The sequence below is a fragment of the Cucurbita pepo genome, chromosome LG12, assembly GCF_002806865.2.
Source record: "Cucurbita pepo subsp. pepo cultivar mu-cu-16 chromosome LG12, ASM280686v2, whole genome shotgun sequence".
In the NCBI taxonomy this organism is placed as follows: domain Eukaryota; kingdom Viridiplantae; phylum Streptophyta; class Magnoliopsida; order Cucurbitales; family Cucurbitaceae; genus Cucurbita; species Cucurbita pepo.
Window position 1 is genome coordinate 5,870,861 of NC_036649.1, and position 16,125 is coordinate 5,886,985.

Sequence of the window (16,125 nt, forward strand, 5' to 3'; positions counted from 1 at the left end):
CAAGGAATTTTCATACCTCAAGGTCCAATTACAAGGACGAGAGCTAAGAAGCTGCAACAAACCTTATACAGTTATATTCAAGCTATGATGAGCTCATCAAAGGAAATTCTAGAAGACATTGGAGACCTCCCTTATCTGTTATGCAAAGTTGAGTTTCAAGACAGAGATGAATTAAATGCACTTTAAGTTGCATTTAATGAACTCCGCTGAATTTATCAAATAGTCAAAGGATGACTAATAAACACATTTTATTATTTGCATTATTTAATTATAGTTTAACTATTTGTTGTCATATTTAAGCTAGTTTTAAATATAGGAGTTAAGATTATAGGGTAACCCCACATAGGTTACTATATTCCACAATTAACTAGCCATTTTTAATATGGAGGTGATGAGTATTTTTTATTTACTAGCCCATTTAATTTTGGAGTTAATGTATCAGGCTATATAAAGCCTTATTTTCTTTGATTAGACATCAGATTTTGGAATTAAGAATATAATTTTACCTTAATTATTGTAGGTAATTAACGATGATTTTACCTTAATTATTGATGATATAATAATAATTTTTTATTTATTTAAAATGGAATATGAATAAGTCGAGACCATATTTAAATAAAAATATTTTAAATGATATAAAATTATAATTAAGAAAAATTTAAAAATTAAATAATTATCACCTATATCAACCATATGCATTTTTTAATTTCACCTTAGCGTGTAAATGTCTATTTAAGAAATATATATATAAAAATTATATAGGTAGAATATTATTTTTTTAAGAAATATTATTGAAATTATTACGATGTTTTATATATATATATATATTTTAATATAAAGTATTTGTTAAAAAAAATATTTAAAATGAATATATTTTAAAAAATATAAAAGGAAAAAGGCGGGGTTTTGAACGGACCTAATAATGTAATAATTTAAAATCTGGAAAATAGAAATAATATTTTAAGATGACACATGGGACTCGTGAAATACGTAACCCAATCGCGTACATTAATAATAAATCTATAAATAGTAATTAAAAAAAAAAAAAAAGAATAATCTGACGTGGAATAAAGTGGGCCTAATAAAGTTGCAATAGGTTTATCGTATTTATTTAAGTCTCCAGTGGGCTTCGGACTTCTCATCTCCAATCACAGAACAAGGTTCTTCAATGGCGAATTTCCATCGATGTTCTTCTGTTTTCTTCTTCTTCTTCCTCTGTTTTCTCCCTGTAATTTTCTCTCGATCGTCGGATAAACAAGAGACTTTCATCGTTCACGTTTCTAGATCGGAGAAGCCTTCTCTGTTCTCCTCTCATTATCGCTGGCACTCGTCAATTCTCGATTCACTCTCTCCTTCTTCTCGTCCGAGGAAGCTTCTTTACAACTATGAACGTGCCGCTAATGGTTTCGCCGCACGCATCACGGATGCTCAGGCGGCGGAGTTGCGTCGTGTTCCAGGTGTTGTTTCGGTTATTCCGGATCGGATGCGTCAGCTTCATACGACTCGGACGCCTCATTTTTTAGGTCTGGCGGATAACCTAGGGCTTTGGCCTGACACTAATTATGCGGATGATGTGATTATTGGCGTTCTTGATACCGGAATTTGGCCGGAGCGGCCGAGTTTCTCTGATGAGGGTTTGTCTCCGGTGCCGGCAAGTTGGAAAGGAACCTGCGAGGCTGGGGAGGGATTTTCGGCTACCACCTGTAATCGGAAGATTATTGGTGCGAGAGCGTTCTTTCACGGATACGAATCTAATATAAGAAGACCGCTTCACGGTTTGTCCGATTTCAAATCTGCTAGGGATTCGGACGGCCATGGAACTCACACGGCCTCTACGGCTGCAGGTTCGTTCGTTAAGAATGCTAGTTTTTTCCAATACGCTCGTGGAGAAGCCAGAGGCATGGCGAGCAGAGCTCGTATCGCTGCCTACAAGATCTGCTGGGAATTTGGTTGTTACGATTCTGACATCCTCGCCGCTATGGATCAGGCGATTGCCGATGGAGTCCACATCATCTCTCTCTCAGTCGGATCATCGGGCCGTGCCCCTGCGTACTATAGAGATTCTATCGCAATCGGAGCGTTTGGCGCGATGCAGCACGGCATTGTCGTCTCTTGCTCCGCCGGAAACTCCGGTCCCGGTCCTTACACGGCTGTGAATATCGCTCCATGGATCCTCACTGTTGGTGCATCCACAATTGACAGGGAGTTTCTCGCCGATGTGATTCTTGGAGACGGTAGGGTTTTTAGCGGCGTGTCGCTCTACTCCGGAGATCCTCTTGGCGATTCCAAGCTTCCGCTGGTCTACGGTGGAGATTGCGGTAATAGGTATTGTTATTCTGGATCCCTCGATCCGTCAAAAGTTGCCGGGAAAATTGTCGTGTGCGATCGAGGAGGGAACGCCAGAGTCGCCAAAGGAAGCGCCGTGAAATCCGCCGGCGGTCTTGGTGTGATACTCGCCAACACGGAGGAAAACGGCGAAGAGCTCTTAGCAGATTCTCATCTTATTCCGGGAACAATGATTGGAGAAATCGCCGGTAACAAGCTTAGAGACTACATCCATTCGGATCCGAATCCATCTGCTACAATCGTGTTTCGAGGAACTGTTATTAGCGATTCGCCGCCGTCTCCGAGAGTCGCCGCCTTCTCCAGCCGTGGTCCTAACTACCGAACGGCGGAGATTCTGAAACCGGACGTTATAGCTCCAGGAGTTAACATTTTGGCTGGCTGGAGCGGCTACAACAGTCCGTCTAGTCTTAGCATCGATACTCGAAGAGTTGAGTTCAATATCATCTCTGGAACTTCAATGTCCTGCCCTCACGTCAGCGGCGTCGCTGCATTGCTCCGGAAGGCTTTTCCGACATGGACACCGGCAGCAATCAAATCTGCTCTGATCACCACTTCTTACTCCTTGGACACTTCCGGCCGCCCAATCAAAGATCTCTCCACCAGCAACGACTCAAATCCGTTCGTCCATGGCGGCGGCCATATCGATCCCAACAAAGCTCTGAATCCAGGCCTGATTTATGATCTCAATCCTCAGGACTACGTTTCATTTCTCTGCTCAATCGGTTACGATTCTAGACAAATAGCTGTTTTCGTGAAGGATTCTTCATACTCTAACCTATGTGAACACAAATTGAGCAATCCCGGCAATCTGAACTACCCATCATTCGCGGTCGTGTTCACTTCCAACGGCGAAGAGGTGGTGAAATATACAAGAACTGTCACAAATGTAGGAGATAAAGCCGATGCTGTTTATGAAGTGAAAGTAGAAGCCCCTCAAGGCATTGAAATCAGTGTTCTTCCAAACAAACTGGAGTTCAGCGCAAAGAAGACAACACAGTCTTATGAGATTACATTCACCAAAATCAGTGGATTCAAGAACTCAGCAAGCTTCGGATCAATTCAATGGAGTGATGGAAGTCACATCGTTAGGAGTCCAATTGCTGTCTCATTCAACACTGCATCCATAGCTTCGATGTAAGTATCAATTATTGGTTTTGAGTTTTGAGTAGGATCTTTGAGAGTGCAACATGCTCCTCTTTCTGTACAGTACAATGTTAGGAGATTGCACTGTTCATTTGGATTGTTCTGAATCCTTCCATATGAAACAATATATGAAGCTTTATAATAATCTTCCCTAATGGGTAGCGTAGCTTCATCTCTGAATCTGAAAATTATTGGCTTCATTTGATGATCCTCCTCCTCCTCCTCCTCCTCAAGACAATCTGAGAAACTGTTTTGGACATGTTTGGAATGAATTTGTAGCAGAATCTTAGTCTTATGAGGTTAATCTCTCCATTAAAATAGATTCTTGCTGCTTGATAGTTGAAATACAGTTGAATCAGGAGGGGGGAGCCAGACTGAAATTTCATCCTCTCTAATTTCTTGAATTCTTCTGAAGCATTGGGATGAAATTTCATCCGAGTTCTGTTTGGATGGAAATNCCCCCCCCCCCCCCCCACTCTCTTTAGGGCTTTCATTTTTCAGTTTCTTTTTAAAATTGATATGCTTAAAGCTAAATGCTCAAGTCTCTAAGTATTTGGATTGGGCCATCTAGAACACCTAAGAAGTAAGGTTGCATAAAAACCAATGGATTTGGTTATCAATTCTTTTAAACCTCCTTCCTTCTTATAGTTCATGTTTCATTTTAATTTTGATTTTAGTTTTTGAAGAAGTTGTGCTAAATTTTATATGATTTCTTCCATTTCTTCTTAATCCAAATCCAAATTTTACACGTTTTCTTCCCTTTCTTCTTAATCCAAATCCAAATCTTAACGAAAGCAAACGAATATAGCTCTGACGATCAAATAGAAATCTAGAAACCATATTCAACCTATGCTCGAACTATCTAGAATAATTTTTGTTATCTATCCTTTAATCCTTCAATTTTATATTTGTACAGTCTCAAAATCTCTTATTTCAATGAGTTCTTGATGTCTCTTTTTAGTGATTGTGGACCAAATCTTTCTCTCTTCTAACTTGGTGCCACGATCCTAGGCTAAGTCAATCAAACAAAAAGAAAACATTTAGCTGACTTTGTTGCTGAGATTTGGTATAAATATTCTTTCAAACTTTGCAAAACTAAAAAGGGAGAGCCAAAGGAAAGACTTTAGTGAGTATAATAAAAAAATAAATAACCAAGACTTTGTAAAACTAAATGAAATTGATCGAGTCTCGCTACTACAAGTTTGAGGGAAAAAAAAAAAAAAATGATATTACATCCAAATTTAACTTTCACGTAACAAATCTAATAAGAACTATTATCCTTATGACCAAACAAGGACGAGATCTTGGCCTCGATAAAACCGATCAATTAAGGTAATTTCTATCATAAAGTTAAATTTTATAATTCTAACATGTATAAATAAATATCAAGTCATGATTTATTTTGAGTATATCAAATAATAACATAAACTTCTTAAAACTCAATCCATTTATACTTTTAAGTGAACCAAGTCAACTATTGAGTTAGGTGAATTGTGTGTCACGTCATTTCATCTTTTCTAATCAATAATTCCACTATTTTGAGATTGGAATAAATCTAATTCATTAAGAAATGATATATATATATATATATTATAAATCGGAGTATAATTCAACATTTAAAAGCCCTTCCTAAGATTGAATCTCATCCCTCAAATTCTATATATATATATATTATAATTTAAAAAGTATATAATAGATGTGAATAATAGAATCATAAATATGACTATCAAAATAAATGTTTTGAAAGTATGCAAATCAAAATTAACAAAAATTTGATAATAAAAAGTATGAAAATAGTATTTAAAACTTAAATTTATAAAAGAAAAAAAATTGAATTTAAAGGCTAATTAGAGATAGTTTATATATATATGAACTTTTTTTTTTCTCACTCTAAAGCTAATTAATTCATTAAACAAAAACCAACTTGCAAACCCCAAAAAAAATAAAATGGCTAATTTAATTTTCACAAAGTCCAAACAATTCCCTAAAATCCACAAAGAAACAATATAAATAGGGCCACACCCCTCAAATCTCTCCCACACTTCCGACATGGCTCAGTCTTATGAATCACAGCTGCAAGACGAGGCTCAACCCCATCTCCGCTCCGGCCACCGTCGACCGTCGCGCCGGTGGATCCATCTGCGGAGGAAGAAGTTGTCGACGGCCCGCCTCGGCGGCAGAAGGCCGCCGCGAGCGGTGGTGATTTGGAGGTCGATTAGGGAAGTTCGAATGAGAAAGTGGGTGATGAAGGTCCGATGTGATTGTATGGTGAAAAAGATGAATGAATTGTTTGGCAAAGACAATGGCGGTTTCAATGGCTTTCTTAAAAGGATTCTAATGGAGATTTCTTCCGCTGTTCCTGTTCTTGGCGCTTCTCGCTTTATATAATCATTCCTTTAATCGAGCTTATTACGATGTCATAATCATTTATTTTAGTATTGAGAATTGAACCTCTCACCTTATAGTTCTAATATGCTCGATCATTAAGTTATTTTTGTCATCTACGATAATAGTGAAGTATTATTGAGCAATTCACGTATCACGTCGAGATGGATGACTTATGTTTTTCAATGAGATCACACTTGTTGACCTCCGATCAAACTACGAGCATGCGGATTCGACACATGATGACTTTGACATTCCTCTACAATTACCTGCAAAAATTATTCCCATGTACCAACATGAATCCTTTCAAGATGCTTTGTCCTCGCTTACCTGGATTCTAAGAAAATTCTTAAGATGTCACCTAACATAAAATTGTTGTAAGCAAATCACACTTAACTATGAAGTTCCTATGATTGAGCCACCAAAAAGGAAGGTGCATGATGTTGGTGCAAATAACAAATAACGACTTTCAATTCTTTTAAACCTTTTATAGTCATTCTATTATCAAGATTGCTATTATTCAGACGTGGTCTCGATTCATGTATCATTCTTTTATTGAGCCTCAAAATTTTAGAAATTTTATACAAATGTCAATAACGTAGCTATCACATAGTCAACACATTATTTATATGACTCGGGGGAATTAGACCGAGAAGTTATCAAGATTTTTAAATTTAAAACAAAAGTACATATATAGTAATAATTGAAAATGGATCATATCCAACAAATGCTAATTACTTAATCATTTAGATGATGATTAACCCACTCATTAATTTTACATTAATTATAATTACCTCTTAGTTTAATTTGCAAGCTAATTACAGATTTTTTATTTATTCTTGATTCATGATGAGATATATATTAATTTGTCATGCTCAGAAGTTAGAAATAAGTGGGCCAAGATGTCAATCTCAAGGGCCCGTTAAAATTCGCTAATGGGCTTCAGGGCCCACGTCTTGCTGGGCTTACGTTCTACAAAAGCTTCTCAGGCCCGTATGATATAGGATTGATGTTCGGGTTTTTGTTAAGGCTTAATTAATAAAAATATCTTTGAACATTCAAAATTTTCAATAATAATTTAAAAAATACAGTTTTAAATAAAAAAAATTAGTAATTATGCAAAAATACCCTTCAATTTTAAAAAATTTTCATTAATAATTTTATCTTGTGAAATAAAAATATCCATAAATTTATAAATTTTTAAAAAGGTAGCATTAACACTTCCTACCTTTATAAAAAAATATTAAAAAGATCTTAATGTCAATATATAAATGAAACATTTATTTACCACTTATAAATCATTCTTTAAAAATTTAAGGGTATTAATGACAATTCCATAAAGTAATGTTTTAAAATAAAAAAGAATTTAAAATGGTTTTTTTTCTGTAGTTTTTAAATTTTTTTAAAGTATTTAGGAAACTTCTAAAAACACAAGAACTATTTTTTAAAAAAATATTTTTAAATTTAAGGATATGTTTTAAATTCTATTAAAAGTTTATAAAGTAATTTTTAAATAAGGTATTATTAATTCCCTTCAAAATTAATGCTACCATATTTTAAAAAATTTTTTTGAAAGGTTAAAAGGTATTTTTGAACTCTTATCAAGTTTAAAATATTAATGAATTTTTGAGACGATTAAATGTATTTTTATTAGTTTAAGCTATTTTTAATATAGGGTTTTTAAAAATATTTTGAAAATTAGTAGAGAGAATAAAAATAAAATAATTATACTTTTCAAATCAACATTCTAAATATGTGTATCAGAATCTAATTTAGAATTAAGTAATAAAAAAACTAAATATGTGTGTGTTTAATTATAAAATTAGGGAAGATTTTATTATCTTAGCTGGCTATGCGATAATGATTGGGAAATCGTAATGATAAAGATTATGACTTTAAAGTATAAGAAATGATAATTATTAAAAAGTAAAGTGAATAATAATAATATTAAATTAAAAAAAAACGACAACACGTGGCTATATAGATTTAATAATATGAAAAGAAATGGACATACAAATGGTTGGCTACTTCAAATGAGTAGCTTTTGAATTACTTAGAATGGTTAGAGGATATGCACATGTATTGCCTACCAGCATGGTTTTTTTAGAAATTTGATGTTTATCAAAATGGAGTGAATTGGCTAACATGTCGTACTAATAAATAAAAGTTTTAACTCGTCGTTACCTGCTTAAAGACATCTTCCAAAGTGGCAAACTCGTCATTACTTACTTAAAGATATCTCTCAAAGTGGCAACTAGACGTAGCTAGTCAAATACATAAGTATTAAAAATTAATACGTTTCTAGATATAGCATGTCTATGTAGTCTTTTGTAAAGTGGACATTGGAGACTGAAAAATTAAGTTGACCAACATAAATGAATCGAATTGACTTCGGTCAAGAGTTTTGAGGATGTTTTTTTTTATTGGGGTTGGGTTTGTATATAGTAAAACTAACACATCAAATGGTTATTAGCTTCATTAAGAACTCAAACCAATCCAATAAGTTTGAGGGTATATTCTATTGAAGTCGGCTTTATATAGAGTAAAACTAACACATCAGTCGACCATGAGTTTCATTAAGAATTCAAATCAACTCAAACCAACCCAATAAATTTGAAGGTGTTTTATATTGGGATTNGCCCCCCCCCATATTTGCTCCAAAAGAAACCAACTTCCCAGTTCCAAAAAGAGTAGGAGAGAGAAGTAAAGGTGTGTGTGTTTGGAGAGGATGGCAGTAGCAAATGAAACTATGGGATCATCTTTTCTTCACAAAACATCTTTGGTTTCTCAGTCCAAGTTGTTTCAAAGAGGCTATCTTGAGAAGCAGTTCAGGCCATTTCGGGTTGTTCCAANATATATATATATATATATATATATATATATATATAGTAAAACTAAACTAACACATGAGTCAGTCATTATCTTCATTATGAACTCAAACCAACTCAATAGACTTGAAGGTGTTTCCTATCGAAGTAAGCTTTATATACAGTAAAACTGACTCAATTAATCAATAGTTTGATTAAGAAACATGTTTGAGAGTGTTTTCTATTGAAGTTAGCTTTATATGTAGTAAAACTGACACATTAGTCGGTCATTCACTTCATTAAGAACTCGAACTCAACCCAACCTAACCGAAAAAAGAAAAAAAAAGAAGCAAGCAACAACACCTTGGAAAGACAAGTGTCTTCATGTAATTTTTTTGGACCATTTCCTCTGTCTCCCTCTCCTCATTGTTATTCGTTTTGTTTCTTCTTCTTTTCTTTTTCCTTCATTCTAGTACCATTTTTTTTTTTTTTTTTGTTGAGTTTGCTTGCTCCACGTAAGCGACCAATCTTCAGGGTAGTCGATTAGTTTGTATACCCAAACTCTTAAAAAATGACAAAAATTGACCAATACACCCAACGTTTTAGTAGAGCTTTAAATGGGCTATTCAAGGCTTCAACAACCACTATATATATGTGTGTGTTTTTTATATACACTAAAATATCTTTATACAAGTAATAATATAGCTTTTAATAGAGGAAAGATATAAATATATAGCTATTTAATATTTACCATGGATGTAAGGGTTGGCTTGAATGATTTTGCCTAAAGATATGAATCCTTTAGCCTTTGATAATCTTCTTCTAGCATTTATAAGTGTTTAACCAAACCATATTATTATAACTAGACTATTTGAAAAATAATATCAAGATATTATCAGAAGGTTCAAGTCTTCATAGTCATTTCTCACACGTTGAACTTGTAAAAAGAAAAAAGTTCTCTTAAAACGTGTGGACGGTGAGATCTGGGAAAGAAAAAAAGCTGCTCTCTTTCTCTCTCTAAATTGTATAAAAAAGAGAACCCAGTGGCGAGGCCAATCAACAAGACTCTTTTGTNAGTCCAAGTTGTTTCAAAGAGGCTATCTTGAGAAGCAGTTCAGGCCATTTCGGGTTGTTCCAATGGAGAAGAAGAGGATTGTGATGAATTTAAGGAAGGCTGTGAACGGCCCTGTGGCTGCAATTAGTAAGGATTTGGTTAAGGCTGTGCCCTTGGCTGAGAAGCCAGTCAAGTTCAAGGTCAGAGCTGTTGTAACTATCAGAAACAAGAACAAGGAAGACATTAAAGAGACGATTGTTAAGAATTTGGATGCTTTCACTGATAGGATTGGCCAGAATGTTGTTCTACAACTTATCAGCACTGAAATTGACCCAAGTGAGCCATTTTTTTTTCCCTCTTTTCTTTTTTCAATTTCTGGGTGTTCTATGTTCAAGATTTCCTCGTGTTTACTTCTTCCCTGACTAGAGTAGATTTATATTTTACTGAACTGAATTTGATTTGGATCATTGAAGAAACAAACACTCCAAAGAAAAGCAACGAAGCAGTATTGAAAGATTGGTCAAAGAAAACTAATCTAAAAGTCGAGAAGGTAAATTACATAGCAGAATTTTTACTGACCTCGGATTTTGGAGAGCCTGGAGCGATCACAATTACCAACAAGCACCAGCAGGAGTTCTTCTTGGAGACTATCACGATCGAGCAATTGGCAAGCGATCCTATTCATTTTCCCTGCAATTCCTGGGTTCAGTCCAGAAAAGATCACCCTGCAAAAAGGATATTTTTCTCTAATAAGGTAAGTTTTTTTTACCCCTGTTACTTTTTTTTTTCTCAGTTCAGCTTTTGTAATTTGTCTTCAACTAATAATACAGACCTTTATGAGATAATGCTAGTAAAAGCTGATGTGATGTGTTCTTACATAGTTCTGTTCTTAAATGACTCCACTTCCTCTTGTCATTGTAATGAATGACAATACAATCCTCTTTAACATAGACTATTGGGCGGTGAAAAGAAATGGGGGAAATTTGTAGCCATTTCTTTTCCGTTTGAAACTCTTCTTTTATTTCTTTCATTCCTTTCTACAGTCTTGATCTGCCACACTATTTGATAAGATTGCCTGTGGACCCAGAACTCAACCTACCTAACTACGCTTAAACAGGCCACCACTTGCACCTATTAATATCATTCAAAATCTAAACCAGAATTTGAAAAGTATGATTAAGAAATGGTAAAATCCAAGCAAAATTTTCAAAAGTAGAAAACTAAGTACCAAATAATTATCAAACCAGCAATCATAAAAGAGGGAAAACAATTTCAAACCAAGAATGGCTAAGATTATAAACGAACCTTCCTACAAAATGACATATTCTCTTCTATTCTTGTTCTGTGGATTTTTTTTTAAGGTTATCTAATGTGTTATACAATTCTGCAGTCTTATCTACCAGGTGAGACGCCTGCAGGGATTAAAGCATTAAGAGAACAAGAACTTAAAGACATTAGAGGTGATGGGAAAGGGGAGAGGAAACTGTCTGATCGAGTATATGACTTTGATGTGTACAACGACTTGGGAAATCCAGACAAAGGAATAGAATTTTCTCGCCCAAGGCTTGGTGGTGAGAAAATTCCATATCCTAGAAGGTGTCGCACTGGACGTGCCCCGTCCGATACAGGTAAAATCCGACACCGACATTGACATTTGTAGTAGTAACAATATCTAGCAAAGGCTATCTATACAAAGCCATATCTAATAATTGTATATACTACTACAGATATAACAGCAGAGAGTCGAGTTGAGAAACCGTTACCCATGTACGTGCCAAGAGATGAACAATTTGAGGAGTCTAAGCAAACCACTTTCTCTCTTGGGAGGCTTAAGGCAGTTCTTTACAACTTAATTCCATCTCTCAAAGCCAGCATTCTGTCAAATAAACATGATTTCCATGGGTTTTCAGATATTGACAGCCTTTACAGTAAAGGGGTGCTCCTTAAATTAGGCTTACAAGATAAACTCCTGAAGAAGCTACCACTGCCAAGGGTTGTGAGTGAATCCAGCCAAGGACTGCTACGATACAACACACCCAAGATCCTTTCCAGTAAGTGATATCATCAGCCTTCAAAAGTATTACTCATAAATGCATACAATTGGCTAGCATCATCATACCTGTAGTTTGCAAAAAGCTCATCTAATTAGATAATCTAGATGGGTATAGACTAGTTTTCTAATGAAGATTCAAATAAACTGTTTTACAGAGCTGGATCAATCCCAGTTAATGAAATAGAATAATCTTTTAAACTTTGGTAAACTCAGAAAGCTACCTTCATTGACAGGCATTGCCATATGCAAATTGGCAAACCCAATCATTCATAAATTTGATCATTTGTGTGTCATGTCAATTGCAGAGGACAAGTTTGCGTGGCTACGAGATGATGAATTTGGCCGCCAAGCAATAGCAGGAGTTAACCCAGTCAACATTGAGAGGCTCAAGGTTTTCCCTCCAGTGAGCAACCTTGATCCCGACGTTTATGGTCCACAGGAATCTGCCCTTAAAGAAGAACACATTCTTGGCCAACTTAATGGGATGACTGTGCAGCAGGTGAATTATTACACCAAGATGTTGACCCATCACTCTGATTTTTTTTCAAATCCTAACAATATCTTGCCTCAAATTGCTTTGATTGTTACAGGCATTGGATGAAAAAAAATTGTTCATAGTGGATTACCATGATGTTTACCTTCCATTTATTGATCGGATCAACGCTCTCGACGGCCGGAAAACATATGCAACGCGCACAATCTTCTTCTTGACTCCACTTGGAACTCTCAAACCTATCGCCATAGAGCTTAGCCTTCCATCAACAGCGCCAAGTTCTCGATCGAAGCGTGTCGTGACTCCACCTGTCGAAGCTACAAGCAATTGGATATGGCAGCTCGCCAAGGCTCACGTCTGCTCCAACGACGCCGGAGTTCATCAACTTGTTAACCACTGGTAATTGAGCGAACTCTTAAAAAGAAGAGAGGGATTGAGCTTTCTGATGACTAAAAATGGGTTACTGTTGATCACAGGTTGAGAACGCATGCGAGCTTAGAGCCATTCATACTGGCAGCACACAGGCAACTAAGCGCAATGCACCCAATCTTCAAGCTCTTAGACCCACACATGCGATACACAATGGAGATCAATGCATTGGCGCGCCAAAGCCTGGTCAACGGCGAAGGAGTGATCGAGTCTTGCTTCACTCCAGGCCGCTACTGCATGGAGATCAGCGCTGCGGCGTACAAGAACTTTTGGCGCTTCGACATGGAAGGTCTTCCTGCCGATCTCATACGCAGGGGAATGGCCGAACCGGACCCTACAAAGCCCCATGGACTCAAGCTTTTGATCGAGGACTATCCATACGCTAGCGATGGACTTCTAATTTGGGATGCAATCGAGAATTGGGTTAAGACCTATGTGACACATTACTATCCAAACGCCAATATCATCCGCGAAGATGAAGAGTTGCAGACCTGGTACAGGGAGTCCGTCAATGTAGGGCACGCTGATCTCCGCCATGAAACCTGGTGGCCGCAATTGAACAACGGCGACGATCTCGTCTCGATTCTCACGACACTCATCTGGCTCTCGTCGGCACAACACGCAGCACTGAACTTCGGCCAGTATCCGTACGGAGGCTACGTACCGAACCGGCCGCCATTAATGCGGCGGCTGATCCCCGACGAGAACGATCCAGAGTACGCGATCTTTCTAAACGATCCTCAGAAGTATTTCTTGTCGGCATTGCCAAGCGTGCTGCAGGCGACGAAGTTCATGGCGGTGGTGGACACATTGTCAACGCACTCGCCAGACGAGGAGTACCTCGGAGAAAGGCAGCAGCCATCGATTTGGACAGGGGACGCGGAGATGGTGGAGGCATTCTACGAATTCTCAGCGGAAATCGGACGCATCGAGAAGGAGATCGACAGAAGAAATTCCGACGGACGGCTGAAGAACCGATGCGGCGCCGGAGTTTTGGCGTATGAACTGCTAGCGCCGAGCTCGGAACCGGGAGTCACTTGCCGAGGAGTTCCGAATAGCGTGTCGATTTGATGCCACTCCCGCCATTGTTGAGCCCAAGACTCTTATTCATTTAAATTATGATATAATTTAAATATTTAAAAGAGAGTATATTTAGATTTAGGGATATAGCATTGATGTGATCAACTATATTAAAATAAATAGTATGTATAAAATGCATTAAGTTTACTTAAACTTTATGTAACTTTTATTTTATAATATAGTTTTTATATTGTAAATTTGTCTCGAAAAAAATTATCGAACCGCTTTATTTAACTTGAAACTATATAATAAAATGTATCATAGTATGAAATATAATTGACAAGAAAAGAGAGCTCTAAATATAAGACATTGGATCGAGTATAATTCAATTATTTTTAATGGACTTAAATAAAATAGTAACATAAAACTCGAATAACATAATATTGAGAATTTATATAGTTTCACCTCATCTTAACCTAATTAAGGATGTCCACGTTACCCATGGGGTCGGGGCTCTCCTCGAACAAACAAGTGATTCCTCGTTTAGACGGTAAATAGGGGACGGAGTTAGAATTTATATAGTTTCACCTCATCTTAACCTAATTAAGGATGTCCACGTTACCCACGGGGTCGGGGCTCTCCTCGAATAGGCAGGGGATTCCTCATTTAGACGGGAAATGTGAGACAGAGTTAGAATTTATATAGTTTCACCTCATCTTAACCTAATTAAGAATGTCCACGTTACCCACGGGGTCAGGGCTCTCCTCGAACAGTCAGGGGATTCCTCGTTTAGACANAGAGAGCTCTAAATATAAGACATTGGATCGAGTATAATTCAATTATTTTTAATGGACTTAAATAAAATAGTAACATAAAACTCGAATAACATAATATTGAGAATTTATATAGTTTCACCTCATCTTAACCTAATTAAGGATGTCCACGTTACCCATGGGGTCGGGGCTCTCCTCGAACAAACAAGTGATTCCTCGTTTAGACGGTAAATAGGGGACGGAGTTAGAATTTATATAGTTTCACCTCATCTTAACCTAATTAAGGATGTCCACGTTACCCACGGGGTCGGGGCTCTCCTCGAACAGGCAAGAGATTCCTCATTTAGACGGGAAATGGGGGACAGAGTTAGAATTTATATAGTTTCACCTCATCTTAACCTAATTAAGAATGTCCACGTTACCCACGGGGTCAGGGCTCTCCTCGAACAGTCAGGGGATTCCTCGTTTAGACAGGAAATGGGGGACAGAGTTAGAATTTATATAGTTTCACCTCATCTTAACCTAATTAAGGATGTCCACGTTACCCACGGGGTCGGGGCTCTCCTCGAACAGGCAAGAGATTCCTCATTTAGATGGGAAATGGGGGACAGAGTTAGAATTTATATAGTTTCACCTCATCTTAACCTAATTAAGAATGTCCACGTTACCCACGGGGTCAGGGCTCTCCTCGAACAGTCAGGGGATTCCTCGTTTAGACAGGAAATGGGGGACAGAGTTAGAATTTATATAGTTTCACCTCATCTTAACCTAATTAAGGATGTCCACGTTACCCACGGGGTCGGGGCTCTCCTCGAACAGGCAAGAGATTCCTCATTTAGATGGGAAATGGGGGACAGAGTTAGAATTTATATAGTTTCACCTCATCTTAACCTAATTAAGAATGTCCACGTTTCCCACGAGGTCAGGGCTTTCCTCGAACAGGCAGGGGATTCCTCGTTTAGACGGGAAATGGGGGACGAAGTTAGAATTTATATAGTTTCACCTGTTTAGACAGGACATGGAAGACGGATGAAGAATATTTTTTTCCGATAAATAAGTTAATATATTTTCAACCCAAAATATATAAAATAAATTACATAAAATAGATATATATATATATATATATATATAGATTAAAAACTTAAATGAGTTGATCACCCTAATATTTATGAAATATATTGATATATTATAATTTTTTTTTATCATTTTTTAATAAAAATTATATTAAAAAATGAAAACTTTAAAATAATTATTTTTTAAATAATAAACCGAAAAAATTACCCGGAATCTAGTTCACTAAAAAATAAATAGAGAATGACTAGGTGACAAGGACGAGGACGAGGAAGGCTTCCCGTCCTCGCTCCGTGGACATCTCTAACCTAAACATAGCTTCATTGTTCAAAGCTGTAACACTTTATGCCCCGAACTTGGATCACGATTTCGATTTCATATTTGAAATCTCATTTCCTTGGCATTCTGGGTCGTTCAAGCATATTTTGTTCTCACTCGCATATTTACTAAGAAAATTTTTAAGAAGTCACCCACGTAAAATTGTTTCAAGCAAAAAGCTCTCAAACCAAACCAACAGCATAATGAACAACATGGGATTTCGATCTCGACCT

The 16,125-nt window shown here is 36.7% G+C and overlaps 2 protein-coding genes and 1 long non-coding RNA gene across 6 annotated transcripts; 2 read left to right on the forward strand and 1 right to left on the reverse strand.

The window, feature by feature from the left end:
• Positions 1 to 1,128: 1,128 nt before the first annotated feature.
• Positions 1,129 to 3,677, forward strand: LOC111807089 (subtilisin-like protease SBT1.4). Its single transcript, XM_023692666.1, has one exon. The coding sequence runs from the start codon at positions 1,169 to 1,171 to the stop codon at positions 3,482 to 3,484; it is 2,316 nt and encodes a 771-aa protein (XP_023548434.1). The 5' UTR covers positions 1,129 to 1,168; the 3' UTR covers positions 3,485 to 3,677.
• A 1,741-nt stretch (positions 3,678 to 5,418) lies between these two features.
• Positions 5,419 to 11,104, reverse strand: LOC111806901. Of its 3 annotated transcripts, none has more exons than XR_002816894.1 (3): positions 10,613 to 11,104; positions 10,315 to 10,460; positions 5,419 to 6,211 (listed from the first exon to the last, which is right to left on the reverse strand). It is a non-coding gene; the product is annotated as an uncharacterized LOC111806901 (long non-coding RNA). The 3 variants fall into 3 exon arrangements; XR_002816892.1 differs by having other exon boundaries at positions 10,568 to 11,104; XR_002816893.1 differs by having other exon boundaries at positions 5,419 to 6,204; positions 10,568 to 11,103.
• Positions 8,526 to 13,962, forward strand: LOC111806900 (linoleate 13S-lipoxygenase 3-1, chloroplastic-like). Of its 2 annotated transcripts, none has more exons than XM_023692420.1 (8): positions 8,526 to 8,716; positions 9,810 to 10,071; positions 10,209 to 10,489; positions 11,126 to 11,363; positions 11,463 to 11,786; positions 12,094 to 12,287; positions 12,379 to 12,680; positions 12,758 to 13,962. In XM_023692420.1, the coding sequence occupies exons 1-8, from the start codon at positions 8,603 to 8,605 to the stop codon at positions 13,779 to 13,781; spliced, it is 2,739 nt and encodes a 912-aa protein (XP_023548188.1). In that variant the 5' UTR covers positions 8,526 to 8,602; the 3' UTR covers positions 13,782 to 13,962. The 2 variants fall into 2 exon arrangements, with proteins under 2 accessions (XP_023548188.1, XP_023548189.1); XM_023692421.1 differs by having other exon boundaries at positions 8,526 to 8,664; positions 9,776 to 10,071.
• Positions 13,963 to 16,125: the final 2,163 nt, after the last annotated feature.

Coding starts and splice junctions, on each gene's coding strand:
- LOC111806900 (XM_023692420.1), top strand. CDS start 8,603: ATGGCAGTAGCAAATGAAACTATGGGATCATCTTTTCTTCACAAAACA. Junction 10,490..11,125: donor GGATATTTTTCTCTAATAAG/GTAAGTTTTTTT, acceptor ACAATTCTGCAG/TCTTATCTACCAGGTGAGAC. Junction 11,787..12,093: donor CACACCCAAGATCCTTTCCA/GTAAGTGATATC, acceptor TGTCAATTGCAG/AGGACAAGTTTGCGTGGCTA.
- LOC111807089 (XM_023692666.1), top strand. CDS start 1,169: ATGGCGAATTTCCATCGATGTTCTTCTGTTTTCTTCTTCTTCTTCCTC.